At 42.6% G+C, this 20133-nt stretch overlaps 1 protein-coding gene across 5 annotated transcripts in view; it reads left to right on the plus strand.

Moving 5' to 3' along the window:
• Positions 1-20133, plus strand: part of YTHDC2 (YTH N6-methyladenosine RNA binding protein C2) — a 291475-nt gene that overhangs the window by 169369 nt on the left and 101973 nt on the right. For all 5 annotated transcript variants that reach the window (XM_073624629.1, XM_073624630.1, XM_073624631.1 and 2 more), the window contains 5 exons: positions 11713-11985; positions 12498-12624; positions 12889-13094; positions 14456-14648; positions 15806-15921. In XM_073624629.1, the coding sequence (XP_073480730.1) occupies positions 11713-11985; positions 12498-12624; positions 12889-13094; positions 14456-14648; positions 15806-15921 (915 nt within the window). The remainder of the gene's footprint in view (positions 1-11712; positions 11986-12497; positions 12625-12888; positions 13095-14455; positions 14649-15805; positions 15922-20133) is intronic.

Below are 20133 nucleotides of genomic sequence, written 5' to 3' on the forward strand. Positions count from 1 at the left end.
TAGTGATCCTATTTGTGCATCCATTGTCATTTCTGAGTCAAAGATAACTCCGAGACTCTTGGCTTTGGTGTTTGGAAAGATGGTTTGTCCAAAGATGGTGGGAGGTGTCCACGGAGTCTTGGTTTTGGAATTTTGGTTAGCATGTAGGAGAAGTTCTGTTTCTGAACAGTTGAGTTTGAGGGAGCTAATGGTCATCCAGTCATCTATCAAAGTGAGGCATTTCTCTAATTGCTGATGGTGGTCTTTTTGTCCTGTGATGCGAAAGTAGAGTTGGGTATCATCAGCGTATGAGTGGAAGCAGAGGTCTGATTTTTTGATGATTTTGAGGAGTGGGCGGATGTAGATGTTGAATAGTACTGGTGACCAGGGTGAGCCCTGAGGGACTCCACAGGAAATTGCGCGAGTTTCAGAGGTGAATGCTCCTCGTTTCACTGTCTGAGAGCGATTCTCTAAGAAGGATGCAAACCATTTTAGACCAGAATCTGTGGCTTCTGCTACTTCTGTGAGGCGGGCAAGTAGAGTATTGTGGTCCACTGTATCAAATGCTGCACTGAGGTCTAACAGTACCAGGAGACATGATTCTCCGTCGTCTGCTGCTTCAAGGGCATCGTCCCATATTTTGAGCAGAGCTGTTTCTGTGCCATGGCCTGGGCGGAAGCCCGATTGCAGAGGGTCCAGGAGTTGGTGGGTGTCCAGGTGGCGTTGTAGCTGTTGTACTACTGCTTTCTCCATAATCTTGGAGATGGTGTTGAGGCTTGTTATCGGTCTGCGGTGGTTAGGGTCCTTAAGGTCGAGATTGGGTTTCTTTAGCAGGGGTTTGACGATGCCTTGCTTGTGGGTGGTTGGCACAATCCCTTCTTTAAACGACTGATTTATGAGGTGTGTTATAGTAGGGGCCAACATGTCAGAACATTCTTTCAGAAGTTTTGTGGGAATTATGTCGTTTGGTGATGTGCTGTCTCGAAGGCTTTTGATAAAGTTTTTAGTTGTGTCAGTGGTGATTGGGGTCAAAGAGAAATCCGGTGGTTGTGTGATGTTCTTGTCGATATCCTCTTTTTGCTTTGGTTGAGTGAGATTGGTTGTTTTTTTTTTTTTTTTTTTTTGTTGAATTGATTTCCGAATGTTGTCAATTTTGTCGATGAAGAAATTTGATAACTCATTGCAAAATCCCTGAGTATCGTTTGCTGGGGGCTCTAAGCAGGTTGGATTAATTGACTGGGCGACTATTTTGAAGAGTTCCCGCGGCCGGTTTAAGGCAGTTGAGATGGTGTTCGAGAAATGTTCTTTTTTGGCTTGGAAGATTGCTTTGTGGTATTTCACAGTGAATATTTTGAAGTTTGTATGGTTTTCCTTGGTAGGATTTCTTCTCCATGCTCTCAGTACTTCTACATTCTTGCTTGAGTAGGGTGAGAGTGCCATTAAACCATCAAGTTTTTTTTGCGGATGAGTGTTCTGCGTTTTGGCCCCACTGAGTCTGCTGTTTGTAGTAATGCCTTGTTTAGGGAGTTGAGTATTTGTTCCGTTGAGAGGTTTAAGTTTAGTAATGGTATTTTGTTTGATAGTGTGGTTTTGAAGAGTTCAGAGTGTAGTTTCTTCTGAGATCTGTTCCAGTGTGTTGTTGTTGCATGTTTCTGTTTTTGGAGGGTGGTGTTAGTGGTGATTTTAAATTTGATAGCATGGTGGTCCGTCCATGGTAGTGGTGTGTTGTCGAATATGTTGATGTCCATATTCTGTTTGAAGATGAGGTCTAGAGTGTGTCCTATGGCGCACATGCATTCGCAAGAGCGCAGCAGTTGGTTTGGCGGCCATGGCGCACGTGGCTTCGCCATAGGCGTTGTGCGCACTCAGAGCCGCGCATGCACTGTAGCCTAATTTGGGCGCACGGAGATTTGCATCATAAGCGAATACAGCCGTGCCCGCTTGCAGGGACCATGTGCATGCGCACGCATGCGCAGAACGTCCTGGCGCACAGCCAGCTTATTTAGGCTGTCTATGCCAAGCATGCGGTGCTTCCAGAAGGCAACTGTGGGACACAGAACAGGCTCTGAACCAGGCATTTGCAGTGGTTCATTTCTTCTTACATGGGTCACGTGAGTTACCAGGTGTTGCTTGGCAGGCTAAGGTGCTTAGCAGGATTGTTGCATAGGGGCTTGGTGAGCCCTATTAAAGGGTCTCCCTTTTGAGGTGTGGTAATACTACACCCAGGTACTGTCTCTTTGTGGCTAGTAAATGTCTTCAAAAAAGAGGAGCGGGACTAACACTACAGGGAAGGGCACACCTATGTCGTCAGTAACTACTGATGAACCTAGTCGTATCCCTAGTGTTGTATCCCCTGAAAGACCAGAGTCTTCCAGGCAATCGGAGCTGCTGCGCCTATCTGGTATTGTGCCTACAGTCAATGCTGCTGCTTCACCCTTTATCACCAAGAATGAACTGACCTCTGCCCTAGCCGAGTTAGAGCACAGGATTGCTGGCATGATTGCCTCCATCCCGCAGGATGGCAAGAAGCATGACAGATCCCCCTCTCCTGAGCCTCCTAGTTTGGAGCAGGAATGGGTTGAGGATGGGGAAGAGCTAAAAGCTCAGGATTCTGTGGAAGGCCTGGTGGGTGAGTGCTTCTGAGCAATGTGGACAAGAAGATATCCAGTTGGTGGCTGCCTCTTAGTCGCAGAGGCTTTTGATCCAGACTCTTACTGAGATGGTTCGTTCAGCCTTTAAGTTGCCTCTTGCAGAGGTTACTGAGCCCCCCTGGTCCTCTTTGGTGTCCCTGAGGCCTGTTCAGGCCGCACAGGCTTTCCCTTTACACCCACTGTTGGAACAGGCGGTGTATGCTGATTGGGAGCATCCTGACAGGATTTTTGTTCCTCGTAAGAGGTTTTCCCTTTTATATCCCATGGATGTGAAGTTTAAGAAGTGGAGCATGCCGGCCATAGATCCACCAGTCTCTTCCTTAAACAAGAACTTAACTTGTCCAATGGAAAGACCCTGTTGAAAAGAAACTGGAGTCATTATTAAAGGCTTTTTTTTCCTTGGCCAGTTCAGCTATTCAGCCAGCTGTTGCAGCAATTGGTATCTGCCAGTCCGTAAAGGATCAGGCCAGACAGCCTGACAGGCCTAACCAGGAGGATAATTTTGCTGAAAATAAGACAGATATTTCTCTAGCGCTGTGTTTTGCTGTTGATGCCTTAAAGGATTCAATACAGCAGGTTTCTCGTTTGGCTCTCTTATCTGTACATATGTGCAGACTTTTGTGGTTGGTTTAAGAGCTGGTCAGCCGAGCTTCTTTGTAAGAAGTTATTGGCAGGTTTCCCCTTTCATGGGGAATGTTTGGTGATGATTTGGACAAATATATCCAAAAGATTTCCAAAGGGAAGGGTTCTCTACTTCCAGCGAAGAGTAGCACCAGGTGTCCCCCGTTTAAAACCTCAGAGACCGCTTTGCTTCCCCAGGTGTCTCAGCGCCAAGGCAGTTCTGCTGCCAACAGGGCGCTGAAGCCAGGGGCAAGCTGCAAGGCCAGGGCCAGAAAAAGCCCTGAGTCCAAAGCTATTCTAAACCCAGCACCAAGCCCTCCTTTTGAGGGGACACCCCCACTCTATGGGGGGGAAGGCTGCTGCACTTTACAGACATTTGGAGAACAGTGGTTCAGGACGTGTGGGTCACCTCGACTATATCCGGTGGTTACAAGCTGGAGTTACGGGGGGGTTCCCCCTCAGAGGTTTCTAAGATCCAGCGTTCCCTTGGATCCTCCAAAACGAAACTTACTTTTTCAGGCACTACATCATTTAGTGCATCAAGGACTGATTGTACAGGTTCCTGTATCCAAAAGGGGCGCGGGGTTTTAGTCTAACCTGTTTAGGGTTCAAAAACCAAACTGGGATACAAGGCCCATTTTGGATCTAAGATCCCTGAACCAGTATCTACTAATCCAGTCCTTTCGGATGGAGTCTGTCCACTCAGTTCTAGCCTCGCTCCAGATGGGAGGCTTTCTAGCCTCCATCGATATAAAGGATGCTTTTTTACACGTACCTATCTTTCAGCCTCATCAGAGGTTCCTGCGATTTGCAGTAGAGAAACGTAATTTTCAGTTTGCGGCTCTACCCTTCGGGCTTTCCGCAGCTCACCATGTGTTCACAAAGGTCCTAGCACCAGTACTGGGTCTTTTAAAGACCCAAGGGATCTTGGTGCTAGAGTATCTGGACGACCTCCTTCTCAGATCACTAACTACAGGCTCTAGAACAGAGCATAACCGGCACAGTGTGGTATTTGTAAAACTTAGGCTGGGTCATAAATACTGAAAACTCAGCCTTGAGACCAGCTCAAAGTCTGAAGTATTTACGTCCTAGATACGGTCCAAGCAAGGGTATTTTTGCCACCCATAAGGATCTGTGCCTTGAAGGATCAGGTGTGTCAGATAAGGGGTACCAGACAACCCTCCATTCGGCTCTGTATGAGTTTTCTAGGAAGGATGGTGTCCTCCTTCAAGGCAGTGCCTTATGCCCAGTTCCATTCCAGGCTTATACAACAAGACATCTTGTTGGCTTGTAACAGGAGAGGACAAGCCCTGGAATATCCAATGTTCTTATCTCCTCAGGCAGGCTTAAGCCTAAACTGGTACTTGCAGGATCAGAACCTGCGAAAGGGAAAATCCTTCCTCCCGGTAACTTGGAGAGTACTGATCACAGATGCCAGTCTCTCAGGCTGGGGAGCGACCCTAGAGAGGCTCACAGCTCAGGGGAAATGGTCAAGGACAGAACAGATTCTGCCCATCAACGTCCGGGAGTTACGGGCAGTACGTCTGGCCCTGGACGGTGGAGCTTCAGGACTGCTCTTTCAGGGTTTAGGCCGACAATGCCACTGCAGTGCCCTATATAAACCATGAGAAAAATTGGAATCGCGCTGAAAGAAATGATGTCGTGGTGAGTGATCACCAATCAACAATAGGTCCCTATATGTGTGTCATACAAATGGCCAAAGTGAAAACAAATAATAAATCTCAAGGTGACATTACATTAAATACGGTAATTAATGCATAAAATAAAAAATAAAAATGAATTATGCATAAGTCCATAAACATAGTGGCTGAATCACCAATGTGATAAATAAAGTCCAAAAAACTGTGTTATTTCTGCTGTATGTAGACAATAGTGCTCAATCCACCACAACAGGTAAACAATGGCCGCTTACCAGAGACTCATGATCCCCCACTACAGAGGATCTGAGAAAGCTTGAAAAGTATGATCCTCCGGGTCACAGCCAATGAACCAGGATCCTTGGGATAAATGGCACAACCGGGACGTTGCTACCGTTGTGAAGATAGTCAGACTAGTACGTATTAGGACACCAACCCGCAATAGAATTTAGTTCTTTATTTAGTTCTTTGTTTATATCTATTCGGATCTGATATGGATTTGAATTGAGTGTAGTCTGCAATAATCTACATGGCCACTGGATGGCTTTTGCATCTTATCATTGTGTCCCCCTGGGCCTTTTTATGTTACTTCCGGCCTAAGTGTAGACGATGACGGTTGTCGACACTGCTTTTATTGGCTTTGTTGGCGCCCGTCCTTTGTCCGGACCTCCGTCTTATATTGGGGACTTTTTAGTTATTATTTTTTTCCTACTATTTTTTAGCAGGTGCGTAGATCTAGAATGTTACATTATTTTGCATATTTATTTATATGTATTTGCAGGTCATTGGTGCTATTAGGCGTCGTTTTTGTGTTGTCCACAGAACGACATAGACCTGCATTCATTTTTTACTTACCGCCTGATTGTGGGGGTTTTTTGTATTCATTTTGTTAATTTAGATTTTTGTTTATCTGTCTCTGATCTCACAGTTCGGCTTTCTAAGTGTCAGGGGAACTTCGTTTCCTTTTGATTGATGGAGCCGAGCTCCCTTGAATGTGGGTGTGTTTATGCCGTCAACGCCATTCACTGTTTAGCAAACCAGACATAATGCGCATGTCCGCCGATGTAATGGGACTCAGAGCGAGGCTTGGTTAGGATGTTGCGATATTTAGGGAGGTGACGCAGCGCGCCGCCCGTGCCCCTGGATGACGTAACCTTATTACAAAACGCGTAGGGCGGAGCGACGTGACTGCGTCACCTCTCATCGCTGTTGCAGTTTCCAGCAGGACAGGTGGTCTGTGAGCTTACCGGCCGGTGCTCCAGACACTTTAGGCGCTTACTTACTACTACCATCATGTGAGTGCAATACTTGTTACTTATTTTAATAAAAATTAAATGATTTTCCACTATTGGAGCCTTTCTATTTTATATGGTGCATCCATTCTATTGCGGGTTGGTGTCCTAATACGTACTAGTCTGACTATCTTCACCACGGTAGCAACGTCCCGGTTGTGCCATTTATCCCAAGGATCCTGGTTCACTGGCTGTGACCCGGAGGATCATACTTTTCAAGCTTTCTCAGATCCTCTGTAGTTGGGGGATCATGAGTTTCTGGTAAGAGGCCATTGATTACCTGTGGTGGTGGATTGAGCACTATTGTCTACATACAGCAGAAATCACAGTTTTTTGGACTTTTTTATTTATCACATTGGTGATTCAGTCACTATGTTTATGGACTTATGCTTAATTAATTTTAATTTTTTATTTTAATTTTATGCATTAATTACCATATTTGATGTAATGTCACCTTGAGATTTATTATTTGTTTTCACTTTGCTCATTTGTATGACACGCATATAGGGACCTATTGTTGGTTGGTGATCACTCACCAGGACATCATTTCTTTCAGCGCGATTCCAATTTTTCCCATTTACTATTCATTGTGTTTGTGTTGCATAGAGGAATTGCAGCTTTCTAGTTCACACATTATTTATTTTTGTTTGTTTGCTTCACCAGAGCGCAGTTTCTTCCCTTCTTTTTTCCCTGTATAAACCACCAAGGCGATACCAGGAGTCGTTCAACTTTGAAGGAGGTGAACCACATACTAGCCTGGGCAGACAGACGTGCCAATTTTATCGGTAGTCCATATCTCTGGATTAGAGAACTGGAAGGCAGATTATCTCAGCCACCAGCAGATCTGCCCAGGGGAATGGCGATCAGAGCAGATGCTCTGGTAATTCCATGGAGCCAGTACTCCCTGGTTTATGCTTTCAGCCAGATTTATCTCCTTCCACATTTGTTGCGCAGGTTTCGGAGAGAGGGGGTTCCACTCATTCTGGTGGCACCAGCCTGGCCCAGAAGGCCCTGGTTCACAGAGATTGTGAGATTGGCAATAGACGGGCAATGGACACTTGCACGCCGCCCCGATCTACTGTCTCAAGGTCCTATATTCCACCCCAATTTACAGTATCTAAATTTGACGGCATGGCTATTGAAGCCAGGGTGATAAAGGACCGTGGCATCTCGGGACCAGTGGTGTCTACTCTAGTGAATGCTAGAAAAGCTGTCACTAGGAAGATCTATCATAAGGTCTGGAAGACTTATATTGCTTGGTGTGAACCCAGAAAATGGCATCCTCGGAAATACGTGATTGGGAGAATTTTCTCTTTTCTACAGTTAGCTGTGGAAATCAGATTGGCTTTGAGTACAATCAGAGGTCAGATTTAGGCCCTGTCAGTATTCTTCCAAAGGCCTTTAGCCTCCCATTCGCTAGTCCAAACCTTTATGCAGGGGGCAACTCGTTTGCTTCCTCCCATTAGGTCACCTATGTGTACTTGGGACTTGAACTTGGTTTTACAGAAAAAAACATTTGAGCTTATCAAGGAAATTCCATTAGACTTGCTGTCACGCAAGCTAGCCTTCCTGATGCCATCACCTCGGCTAGAAGGGTGTCGGAATTGGCTGCCCTTTCGTGCAGGGAACCATACTTGATCCTTCACCACGACAGGATCGTGTTATGACCTGTTCCATCCTTTTTGCCAAAAGTGGTGTCAGCCTTTCATTTAAATCAGGACATTATTTTGCCTACTTTTTTCTCTCGTTCGGCGGAAGAGAGATGGCTGCATTCTTTGGACTTAGTCCGGCCAGTCAGGGTTTATTTGTTTAGATCTGTGGAGATCCAAGAATCAGACTCTTTTTTTTTTTTTTTTGTTTTGTTTTTTTGGTTTTTTTTTTGTTTTACCAAAATGACCTTTTTGCCATCAGGTATCTGGCTCAGATTTTATCGGTAGTCCATATCTCGGGATTAGAGAACTGGAAGGCAGATTATCTCAGCCACCAGCAGATCAGCCCAGGGGAATGGCGATCGGAGCAGATGCTCTGGTAATTCCATGGAGCCAGTACTCCCTGGTTTATGCTTTCCTTCAGATTTATCTCCTTCCACATTTGTTGCGCAGGATTCGGAGCCAGGCTGGGCACCAGCCTGGCCCAGAAGGCCCTGGTTCACAGAGATTGTGAGATTGGCAATGGACGCTTCCACGCCGCCCGATCTACTGTCTCAAGGTCCTATATTCCACCCCAATTTACAGTCTCTAAATTTGACGGCATGGCTATCGAAGCCAGGGTGATAAAGGACCGTGGCATCTCGGGACCAGTGGTGTCTACTCTAGTGAATGCTAGCAAAGCTGTCACTAGGAAGATCTATCATAAGGTCTGGAAGACTTCTATTGCTTGGTGTGAACCCAGAAAATGGAATCCTCGGAAATACGTGATTGGGAGAATTCTCTCTTTTCTATAGTTAGCTGTGGAAATCAGATTGTAAGGCTGCTACCTGGTCTTCAGTGCATACGTTCACAAAATTTTATCAAGTGGATGTTCGAGCAGCCGAGGATTCGGCTTTCGACCGCTGTGTACTGCAGTCTGCCGTATAAGTCTGAAGGCTATTGTTTGGCAGGGTGTCTCCCTCCCCTTTAAGGCTATTGCTCTGGGACGTCCCAGTAGGTAATGAATATTAGCCTAACTCTGTGTCCCATGATGTAAGAAAAAGAAAATAGGATTTTTTTCGACCTTCTTACCTGTAAAATCATTTTCTTTACGTACATCATAGGACACAGAGGTCCATCCCCTCTTTTTTACAGATTCAGTGCTTGCTACAAAACTGATCTACTTCCTGTATGGGAGGAGTTATATAGGGGATCACTTCCTGTCTAAGACTGTCTACCAGTGCCCTTTCACCTAGAGATGGCGTATAACCCAGTAGGTAATGAATATTAGCCTAACTCTGTGTCCCATGATGTACTTGAAGAAAAGGATTTTACAGGTAAGTATGACGAAAAAATCCAATTTTTACCTGGTGTACTCTGCTGTAATTCAGTATTAGAAGTATGCTTTCTCTTGCTGTAGCTTTGAGATCTTTATAATAGCAATCAGTGCTTGTATGGTGTATGTGAGAACATCCCTAGCCGCAAAACAGAAAGAGCTGGGCCATGCTTCTTTACATCAGCATGCGGCACAAGTAAATGTTGGCATGAGAAAACAACAAAAAAGTGCAGTGCTAACTTACTAATCAATACCACAATGGTGGAATCTGCCAGTATGAAAATCTCAATAGACTTCAATATTACCACAATACCAGTCTCTGTGATATGTAATATCACATATAATGCACATCTAGCTAAAAATAAGACATAAAAAAAATGTAACTTTTGCAGGTATGGTGGAAACCCTTCCTACAGATATTTGGCAGTGGACGGTGTCAGTAAAGCAGAGGACAGTGTCCACTGCTTATTAGTGCAGCCTCATCAGTGCAGCTTATCATGCCTATAAGTGCAGCCTCATCAGTGCCGCCTATCCATGCCCTGAAGTGCTGCCGCCTATCTGTGCCCCGAAGTGCAGCAGGGATTTTTAGGAGACACAAGCTGTGACAGGTTTTGTATGTGAAAACACTGATCGGCGAAAAGTCCCGTCTGTTTAAACGGCATTGTAATAGACAGCACACTGCTCCAATGCTGGTCCAGGAGGCGGGACTTTTGGCAATTTAGTGTTTTTCACATACAAAACCTGTCACAGCCGGAGATCCCGGCTCAGTCATCCAACCGGTGTCTCCTACCAAACCTGTGTACAGCAGCGACAGGGTATTTAATGGGCAGTCAGCGGCCAGCGGGGCGGGGTGGTGACTGGCGTGCTGGCAGAGAGGAGGTCACCGCCTCCATGGGCGGTACAGACTGGGATCTGTGATACCCTTCCGCCTACTAGCAAAGAGGGACGGTAGTACATCCCTGCTTGCTGTAGATAGGACTACAAATGGGCTCTGACAAGACCGCTGGCTGAGGGTACAGCAGGAATAGCAGCCAGCGGTCTTACAAACAGGAAATCATTGGAGATTAACGACTGTTCTGCAAAATTATTAAGCTTTTACAGAAGAACTACAGAGCTCAGAAGAAGATGGTTGGCATAGTTGGTAAAGGTAGGAGATCAGCAACAAGGACATGGAAAAAAGTTTTTGCCCGGAGTTCTGCTTTAATAAAACCTATTTTTTCCAAACACTACTATGTCAGTTCGTGACCCTCTCCATTAATGAAAGCTGAGGCATACCCTTCTGTCATAGCATCTGGTTTTAATAGAGCTGAAAGCTACTGCAAATGTGCCAGTATCAATATTGCAGTATCTGAAAATACAGATGTTTCCACTCCTCTTATTGCTGTCCTCATATTATAAATTAAAAAATACAAGGGATGTAAGAAATGTATAATTTACTGTCCAGCAACTGCTTACAACTGAAATATGCATTTTGGTGGATTAGCCCTTTTATTTCTTGAAATAAAAAAGGTACATTTTATCTAAAATATCATCTTGCAAGTAAAGTTACAGCAGTGACTAAACTCTGTCTAGCTATGCTTCTTTAAAAGTAGAACTATAGGCAAAAAATATATTTTTTTTTTTCATTTTGGATGGAGCAAGGGAGGGCTATAACCCCTGTCCGATTTTGTTTTCGTCATCATTGTCCTATTGTGGAGATTTCACTTCATTTCCTGCCTGGAGATCCTTGAGAAAGTAGTACATCAGGAGAATAAAGAAGGCTATGCCAGTGTTTCTCAACTCAAGTCCTCAAGGTGCTCCAACAGGTCATGTTTTCAGGCTTACCATTATTTTGCACAGGTGATTTGATCAGTTTCACTGCCGTTTCATCTGAGGAAAATCCTGAAAACAAGACCTATTGGGGCACCTTGAGGACTGGATTTGAGAAACACTGGGCTATGCTATGTGCAGTTGTGTACTGTAAGTCATTCACAAACATTTAAGTCCCATCCACACCTGTTTGTTGCAGTAATGCTCCAGTAAGTTTGACCCTTATGCATTGGTACTGCAACAGACTGCATTGCACTTCAACAAAAGAGTTGCAGTATGTATTACATATTTATGCACTGCGGTCTATTCATTTTGGATGGTCTGTCTAACAGTGGGCCACAACATACTTCAATGCAGTAAATCCTGGTGTAGATGAGCTCTTAAACTTTTTCACAGCCTTTCCTTTCCATTGTCCTCAACACCTGGAGAGTCTCTATTTATTAGTATAGGAGGAGGCGGTACCATTCTTTTTACATTTTTATAACTCTGTATTGGACCAAATACTGAAGGGGTGGGTTTGGGTTAGGGTGCACTTCCTAAATACCTTTTCATTTTTTAAAGGCTGTATTTTGGGAACACAAAAAATGGCCTTGAAATGTATTGTAGAACATTTGTACATGTTGGATAAAAGGCTAAGAATAAATATATATATCAATTTTCTGAATTCAGTATTTTATCTGCATAATTTAACTATATGATTTGTTTGAATATACTGATTGTGTTGCTTTTGTTTTTAAGACAATTGATGCAATGGACACATGGGAAGACTTGACAGAACTTGGATATCACTTGGCTGATTTGCCAGTAGAACCTCACCTTGGCAAAATGGTGCTGTGTGCTGTGGTACTGAAGTGCTTAGACCCCATCCTTACCATTGCCTGCACTTTAGCGTATCGAGATCCATTTGTCTTACCAGCGCAGGCTGCGCAGAAACGTGCTGCTATGTTGTGCCGAAAACGATATACAGCAGACACATTCAGTGATCATATGGCTTTACTCAGGGCTTTTCAGGTATGGTTACGTTCCAGAACATAGGATGAATTAAAATGTTCCTTTGAGTAACATTAATTTTATTTTGGGTTCCATGTAGCTGTGTTGGGAACCTTTTTAATGCTTGGATAGTAGTTTTAATGTCTTCTGGCTGATCAGTCACTCACACTTCTGATTAATACTTTGTTATACACACAAATGGAATTTGCACTGTTGTATGTCCTGAGGTCAAGGTGGCATTAGATGAGGGATCATATGGTTCATAATAGGGGTAATGCAGATTAATGACAATTCAGTTAATTCTATTCCGTAACACATGCGAAGAATTAATCCCTTCTTGTCTGATAAGACGTAGAGTATATTATTATACAGAATTTATATAGCGCCAACAGTTTGCGCAGCGCTTTACAACATGAGGGCAGACAGTCCAGTTACAATACAATTTAATACAGGATGAATCAGAGGGCCCTGCTCATTAGAGCTTACAAGCTAAGAGTATATAATAATATCTACTGTATATGCATATCTTTCAGGCATGGCAGAAAGCACGTAGTGATGGGTGGGAACGAGCCTTCTGCGAGAAGAATTACCTGTCTCAGGCTACCATGGAGATTATTATTGGAATGAGAACGCAGTTGCTGGGGCAGCTCAGGGCTTCAGGTGAGTGTCAGACAATGCAAAGTAAACAGTACACCACCTGAGTATGAGTAGGGTGGTCTAATAAAATCTTCCTACACATCAGTATTTTGGCTCTAGATAAAAGCGAATCACACCTTGCTGCCCTCTCAGCTAGACCCAACTGGCTTAGATGTTTCAAGGGAAATACCCTGTTCCTCAGAGCCAAAATCTCTGTCAGGCAATACATACAAATTTGGAGATTAGTCTTACCTTGTTTGTCATTTTATTGAGTGTGCTTCTGTGCAGGTTTTGTCAGAGCTCGTGGAGGAGGAGACATCAGAGATGTAAATACAAACTCGGAGAACTGGGCAGTAGTAAAGGCTGCTCTAGTGGCTGGGATGTACCCAAACTTAATACACGTGGACAGAGAGAATATGATGCTCGCGGGACCCAAGGAAAAACGTGTACGTCTCCACCCTACTTCAGTTCTCAGTCAGCCACAGTATAAAAAGGTAAACTTTTTCATGGGAATGGGCAGTTTTATTAAACATTTATACTTTTACTGTACTAATATACCATGTTACACATCTAGGTACACTGGCCCTTTGCTGTTGAAACTGAATTAATGATTAAATACATTTAAGAGAGCTGTTTTACTTGCCAAAGGATTTGTATTTCTGTCCATCCACTTCTGACATTCACACAGCTCTGCTATACAGCACACCTGCCAAAATTTTTTTTTTTCAAAAGCTTATGCTTGGATATTCCCTTCCCACCTCTGGTGCAGGCACAGCTGCCAAACCCCTCTCCCCTCATAGTCCACCAAACCATATGAAGTGAAAGTCACATACCAGGTTCAGTTTAAAACGTTTTAAACCATGCCATGTGGAGGATCCCTGTGATCACCACATATCATTCTACCTACAATCCTCGCTCATTGACACATTTCATCCAACAAGAACTTAATCGTAGGGGTTAAGGAAAAAGAAAAAGACTGTTTATTGAACTTGGTGTGTGGTGTTTGTCTGGTGGTGCTGCAGTGCCGTGCAGCAAGGGTGGTGGGATACATTTTTTTTCACATCACACAGCTTCCTTGTACTTGCTGTGTGGTGACATGCAGGGCCATCAAGAGCCGTGAGATGTTATCCACTTAAGGATGCCCTATAGCAAATATACTGCTACAGGCTGGCCCTTCTGTGCAGAATCATGTGGTTATGCAAACATGATGCATACATATTGCACAGCTCTGGAACACAGTAAAACACTGCATTCTGGTCTGAACATGATACACAGAAAACTATTGTTTTTTGTGTGTCATTGCAATTACCTGCGTTTTTCCATGAGGAATAATGCATAGTATGAATGTGCCCTTAGGTGGCATATATTAATGGACATCCTGGATTTTAGCTCTTAGCTTGTTTTTTTTCTCTTGTGTTTTTCTCCAGGCATTTTTAAGCAAGCAGAAAGATTTAAATTTTTTTTTTTTTTTTTTTGTAACTAATCCTTCCCAATTGGCTCTTACCATCTACATTGCTTTGAAACCGTGTACCTGGCCTCTTAGACCCAAAGGATCAGCCATCTACACTTGGATTAGAGCCTACCAAAACCTGATGAGACTGTTTGCTTTCTTTAGTCCTATCTGCTGGCTCTGTCTCTGCTGCCCTCACCTATACTCCCTCGTATGTTCAAATGCGTGATAATTGGGTATTTTTAAATAGCTAAATCCACAAATACAGTATTTTTTCTTTTTAATACCACAGTGGAGTGGGTGAATTTTTGTGATGCAGGGGATTTGAATATAAAATAATGCTGCATTTGCTTTCTCATTATAAAATAAATGAAACCAAATAAATTTTTCTTCCTGTTGGAACAGATTCTCCCTGAAAATGGTCAGGCAGCAGCAGTACAAGTGTTACCCACGGACTGGCTAATATATGATGAAATGACTCGAGCACATAGAATTGCCAACATTAGATGTTGCACAGTGGTTACACCAGTCACAGTCGCGATCTTCTCGGGACCTGCCCGGCTGCCAAGCAACGCATTGCAAGAGCCTGCATTCCATGGTAAGACATTCAGTGTGAGGGAAACGTTTTTTGCACACCTGTGTATATGTTTACATTGGCCTAAAATAGCTTTGTTTGTACATTTTTTTTAAACCATATGCATTTAAAGAACATTATGTAATTTGGAAAAAAGGAAAGCAAGATGTAGTTTCAATTACTGGTATTCAGCTGAACTTGCACGATTTCACTCCCGCATGTCAGTTCCGATTTTGGCTGCGATTTCAGAGACATCTGTGCAGGTTTATGCCAATGTAAATCTAAGCCCGAAATCGCAAAAAGTAGTACAGAAACGACTTTTTGAAAGCGCCGCAGATGCAGCATCGCACCGATTAGGACGTTGCCATTGATGGCAATTGCCGCCGATTTGACATGTGAACCAGGGCTTAGAGTTAATATTTTAGTATTTTTATGTTTGTTTTTACATGCTTTATTTTGTATATATAATATTGTTTTTGAACAAAGCACACAAATAAAGTGTGCAAGAAATTGATCCTCTGTTAGGGTCCTTGTTGAGGTCATCTACCTCACTATTCATTGTGACAAAGGGAAAAGATAGAATATTCCCTCACATTGGAAACATGTCCACTTTCTGGTGTGGTGTAGTGGGTAGCACTCTCGCTTAGCAGTAAAAAAGGTCACTGGTTCGAATCCCAACCACGACACTACCTGCCTGGAGTTTGCATGTTCTCCCTGTGCCTGCTTGAGTTTCCTCCCACACTCCAAAGACATGCTGGTAGGTTAATTGGCTTCTGTCCAAAATTGGCCCTAGTATATGAATGTGAGTTGGGGACCTTGGATTGTAGGCTCCTTGAGGGTAGGGACCAATGTGAGTGTGCAATGTACATGTGGAGCGCTGCGTAAATTGACAGCGCTATATGGGTACCTTAAATAAAATAGGGACAATTGTAGACATGCACCCACACTCTCTCGGGTTGAACTGGATGGACTGGTGTCTGGTGTCAACCTTACTAACTATGTAACTATGTAATGGGGCACAGACGATAACAATAACAATTTGACAGGTTCTTTTCTGTTGTTATAATCTCATGTCTTCTAGTTTCCTCAATTATTTGATGTTAGATGCTGTAGGTAATTGAATTTTTATTGTGGCTTTTTTTAAATCAATCAGCTCTGATTTTAAATAACCTGTATTGCAGCAACCCTAGATGGTGTCCCCAATGACAGCAGTGACAGTGAGATGGAAGACCGGGCCACAGCTTTGTTGACATCTTTTAAGCTGGATGAGTGGCTACAATTTAAGCTGGACTCTGAGGTAGTAGTGCTCCCAAGGAAAGCTTATATTAGTTTGTTTTACAGCATTTTTTTAATTAAAGTTTTTTTTTTTTTTTTTGGAAGGGCACAATGTGTACAGTGGTTATGTTCTGGAGAGCTTTGAGGTTGTGCAATATGAATTCTATCAAAAGATAATCAACAGAAGACACTCATATGAGTGCAGACATAAAAGGCTGCGCACCCCATAAGATGCATGAAAAAAGTACAGAAAACCCCCAAGCGGGGCTTTAAAGCAGCCAATGAATACAAAATGGATAATCAAAACATAATTTTATTGGTACAAAAAAGGTTATGTAGCAAAATGATTCTGACCTATAGAGTCAGAGCATGAACTGGAATACAGTATGCAATAAAAATATAAAAAATATACAGCGGACAGTGCCCGTAATCGGGAACAATGTGCAATACAAAGTATAGGACAACAAAAGAATATTAAATATTAAATATTAAAATCCTGACGCGTTTCGACCCTGAATGGGTCTTCTTCAGAGGATAATTGTCAACTGTGGAAATATAATCATGTATCAGACAAAATATAACGTTCGACAGTAGCAAACTTACATATATAACTCACAGTACATCTACAGGTCTTGTATAATTACCAATCACAGAATTCCCGATAGTGTTAGATGTTCCCGATGAAAAAATATATATATGGTCCCTCCTGAGCCAGTGTCTACCCCAGTGCTGGGTCAACTCCTCAAAGAGCGGGCGGTGGGCCAGGCATGCCTTACGAGGAATCGTGCATTTATTACCTCCCACACAAAGGGGAGGGAAGCAGGGAGAGGCGGGCGGCAGGCACTCACCGCACCCGGGGTGAAGTGACGATGGTACTACAATCAATTTAGAGCAGAGAAACATTGATTATTACTCGTAGGGGAATGTAAATTCCCCTAATGAGAGCATGGTGGAATGTAGGTGTGGGGGCATGCAGGCGCAAAAATGCAGGGAAGAAAATGGAGAAATACGAGGAATAAAAGTGAAGGGAAGGAAACAAGGAAGGGAGGAGGAGGGGGGGGAACAAGGAAAGGAAATTGCAAAAAATGTGAGGGCAGTGAAAGCGGGGAAAAATGAGAAGACAAAACATATAGGAAAACAGGGAAGGACTGGGGGTGTGGAAATGTGTAGCCTAAGTGAGGAGTGACGTGGTGAGACGAAAGAACATGCAGTCCCCTGCTGCCCCTGCAAGACCGTGCAACAGTATGGGTATAGGTTATAATGCAAACCATACACCAGTATGAGAAAAGTGTGAGGTGAAAGGAGACCAGCAACAGGCTGGAAAAGAGAAAAAAGGGATTGTGGTGCAGCAGTGAGAGTGAATGGGTGAGAGAACCAAACGTCCGGAAAAAAGTGAAAGGCACATGAATTCTATCAAAAGGAAGAAAAGCATATTAAAGTTATGTTTTACGTTTCTTTTGATAGTTTTTTAATTGTTTTAGAGAAATGTGAGCTTTATAAGTTTTTAAAGTAGATGTAAAACCTAACTGACATTTAGCTTGCTAAAGCACTGTGTATCTTAATAATTCTTCCAAAATATAAAAGGCGCCAACCCTACGTAAATGCGTGTGACAGCTGCCCCTTTAAGTGTGAATCATGCTAATCGTACAAAAAAATATAATGTAGGCATAATTAAAATGTATGTTCACTTTTCCAGAAAAATCTGTAAAGTGAACTTACACAGGTCCCCCTTCTGGCCCCCCCCCCCCACTGACCTGGACCGCAGCAATCTCTGGTTCTAAGCCCCGATATATCCGCGCCAGGAGCCCGGGGCTTAGAAATCCTCTCTGCAGCCACGCGTCTTCTCCATAGCTGACTGGTCGGCGGCGCTGACCAATTAGGATGCTCCAAAATGTCCCTCCCGACGAGGGACGTTTTGGACATTCAGCTCAGTGGATTTCTAAGCGAGGAAGGGGACATTTGCAAGTTCACCTTACAGAGTTTTCTGTAAAGGTGAACTTACCCTTTAAACTACATGCATCCTAAAATTGACATGTGCTAAGTAAAAAAGTTTCCACCCACTGTAATAATCACTATTGTGCAATACCAAAAACCACAAAAAAGTCACACAAAAAATTTGCACAAAAAATTCCACAAAGATACTGTGAAAAAAACCTTTTTCATTAATACCAGTGTTCTATCAGTGATGACTTGGTGCATATACATTCAAAAATGAAAATAATGTGATAACTATCACTATTGCGCTATGCCAAAAACAAAAAGGCACAAAAAAAATACACAAAAATGCTATGATATAAATCTCAAATATTTAATACCAGTGTTCTATCAGTGATAACTTAGTGCATATACTAGACCTGCACGATTAATCGTCAAGAATCGATATCACAATTTTTTTCCCCCTTGCGAACACTAAAGTGTTTCACAATTCTGTCTATGCAAAGAATTCTCTCTGCTCTTCTGAAGCCACAGCTGTCAAAAGAAAGGAAGAGAAAAACTGGGCAGTCTGCCAAGAATCATAACATTCTTTATCAGTTGAACTTAAGTATAAACATTGTAACAATTTGTAATGGAATAGACTTTGTGTGTAAGTGAAAAAATTTTAACCACTTAAACACCAAACCTTTTCATGACATTTGTTGGTTTCAAGTTAAAATAATTTTTTTTTTTTTTTTTTTGCTAGAAAATTACTTGGAACCCCCAAACATTATATATATATATATATATATATATATATATATATATATATATATATATATATATATATATATATATATATATATAATTTTTTTTTTAGTAGACACCCTAGAGAATAAAATGGTGGTTGTTGCAATATTTTATGTCACACTGTATTTGCGGAGCGGTCTTTCAAATGCAATTTTTTGGCAAAAATGACTTTAATGAATTGAAAAAAAAAAAACTAACCAGTAAAGTTAGCCCATTTTTTTTCTTTTGTATAATGTGAAAGATTTTACATCGCGAGAATCGTAAACTTTTTTTATTCTAAGCAAAAAAAAATTGTGATTCTCATTTTGGCCAGAATCGTGCAGCTCTAGCATATACCTATCAAAAATGAAAAGTGCTGTAAAAATATGCGGGTTGAAGTCCTTATTCAACTGTGACCATTTCCAAATCCTTGCACTTTAATTGAATGATTCCAATCCACTGTGCATTTTTATATGATTCCAAGAGAGAACTTCCTGATGAAACTTTACAGCGAAATGCATAGAGGTCGGATTGCTATTCTCGTGGACCGTATGTGATGTCATGTCCGTTTGAGCAGTGAGACGCACGGCCGAATCTGGTGAGACAGACGGCGCCTTTGTCTGTACCCTTGTAACGGCAGTGTGTTGGATATTATCCTTTGAATTAAAACGTTTATGCTGGTCGAGCTGGTGCCGCTCTGGGCACCCTGACATGTAAACGCATATATTTGGGGATTGGTTTTAAAAGGGAACTTTTTTAATAAAACAGTTTTGCACGATCACCGTGTTTATCTTCTTTTTGGGTGATTGGTGTATATCCTGCTGAGGGGAAGGAGTGTCAGTCAGCTGGAAAGGAGAAGACTTGGAACCCCATGCTGGGAGATTGTAATAATATCATTACACATGCTTTGTGGTTCAGCGGGCCTGGTGAGTGAGCATTTGCATTATTGGTGGTGGAGCACATTTTCTCTTGGAATCATATAAAGATGCACGGTGGATTGGAATCATTAAATTACGTGTTAAGAAGCCTCTGTCAGAGGCTCCATACAACGATCGGAGTTGCAATGTGTCAGACTGACACACAGCACCTCGGATCGCCTCGCTGCACGCTGGCTTGTTTTCCTGATCACGTTATATGATGTCCTGATCAGGATAACTAAACCACTTTGCCAATGTCATATTGCTATATGGTGGGCAGCAAGTGGTTAATATTTGTGTTTTTTTTCCACAGCATTTTTGTGGAATTTTTTGTGCTTTTCTTTGTGAGTTTTTGTTTTTGGCATTGCACAATAGTGATCATCACTTTATTTTAATTTTTAAATGTATATGTACTAAGTCATCACTGATAGAACACTGGTATTAATGAGTTTTTCCCCCCTCACCTTCCAGGACAGCTACTTGAGAGATGATTTGCTCCGCCCTCTACAGGAAACACAAATCAGATACAATTTAAAAGGCCCCTCCCTTTCGTCTGACCCTCAGTTGTTTTGTGTTTCCAGACCCTCCAATAGCACTGACACGTTTTTTGTTTT

The sequence above is a fragment of the Aquarana catesbeiana genome, linkage group LG01, assembly GCF_042186555.1.
Source record: "Aquarana catesbeiana isolate 2022-GZ linkage group LG01, ASM4218655v1, whole genome shotgun sequence".
NCBI classification, from domain to species: domain Eukaryota; kingdom Metazoa; phylum Chordata; class Amphibia; order Anura; family Ranidae; genus Aquarana; species Aquarana catesbeiana.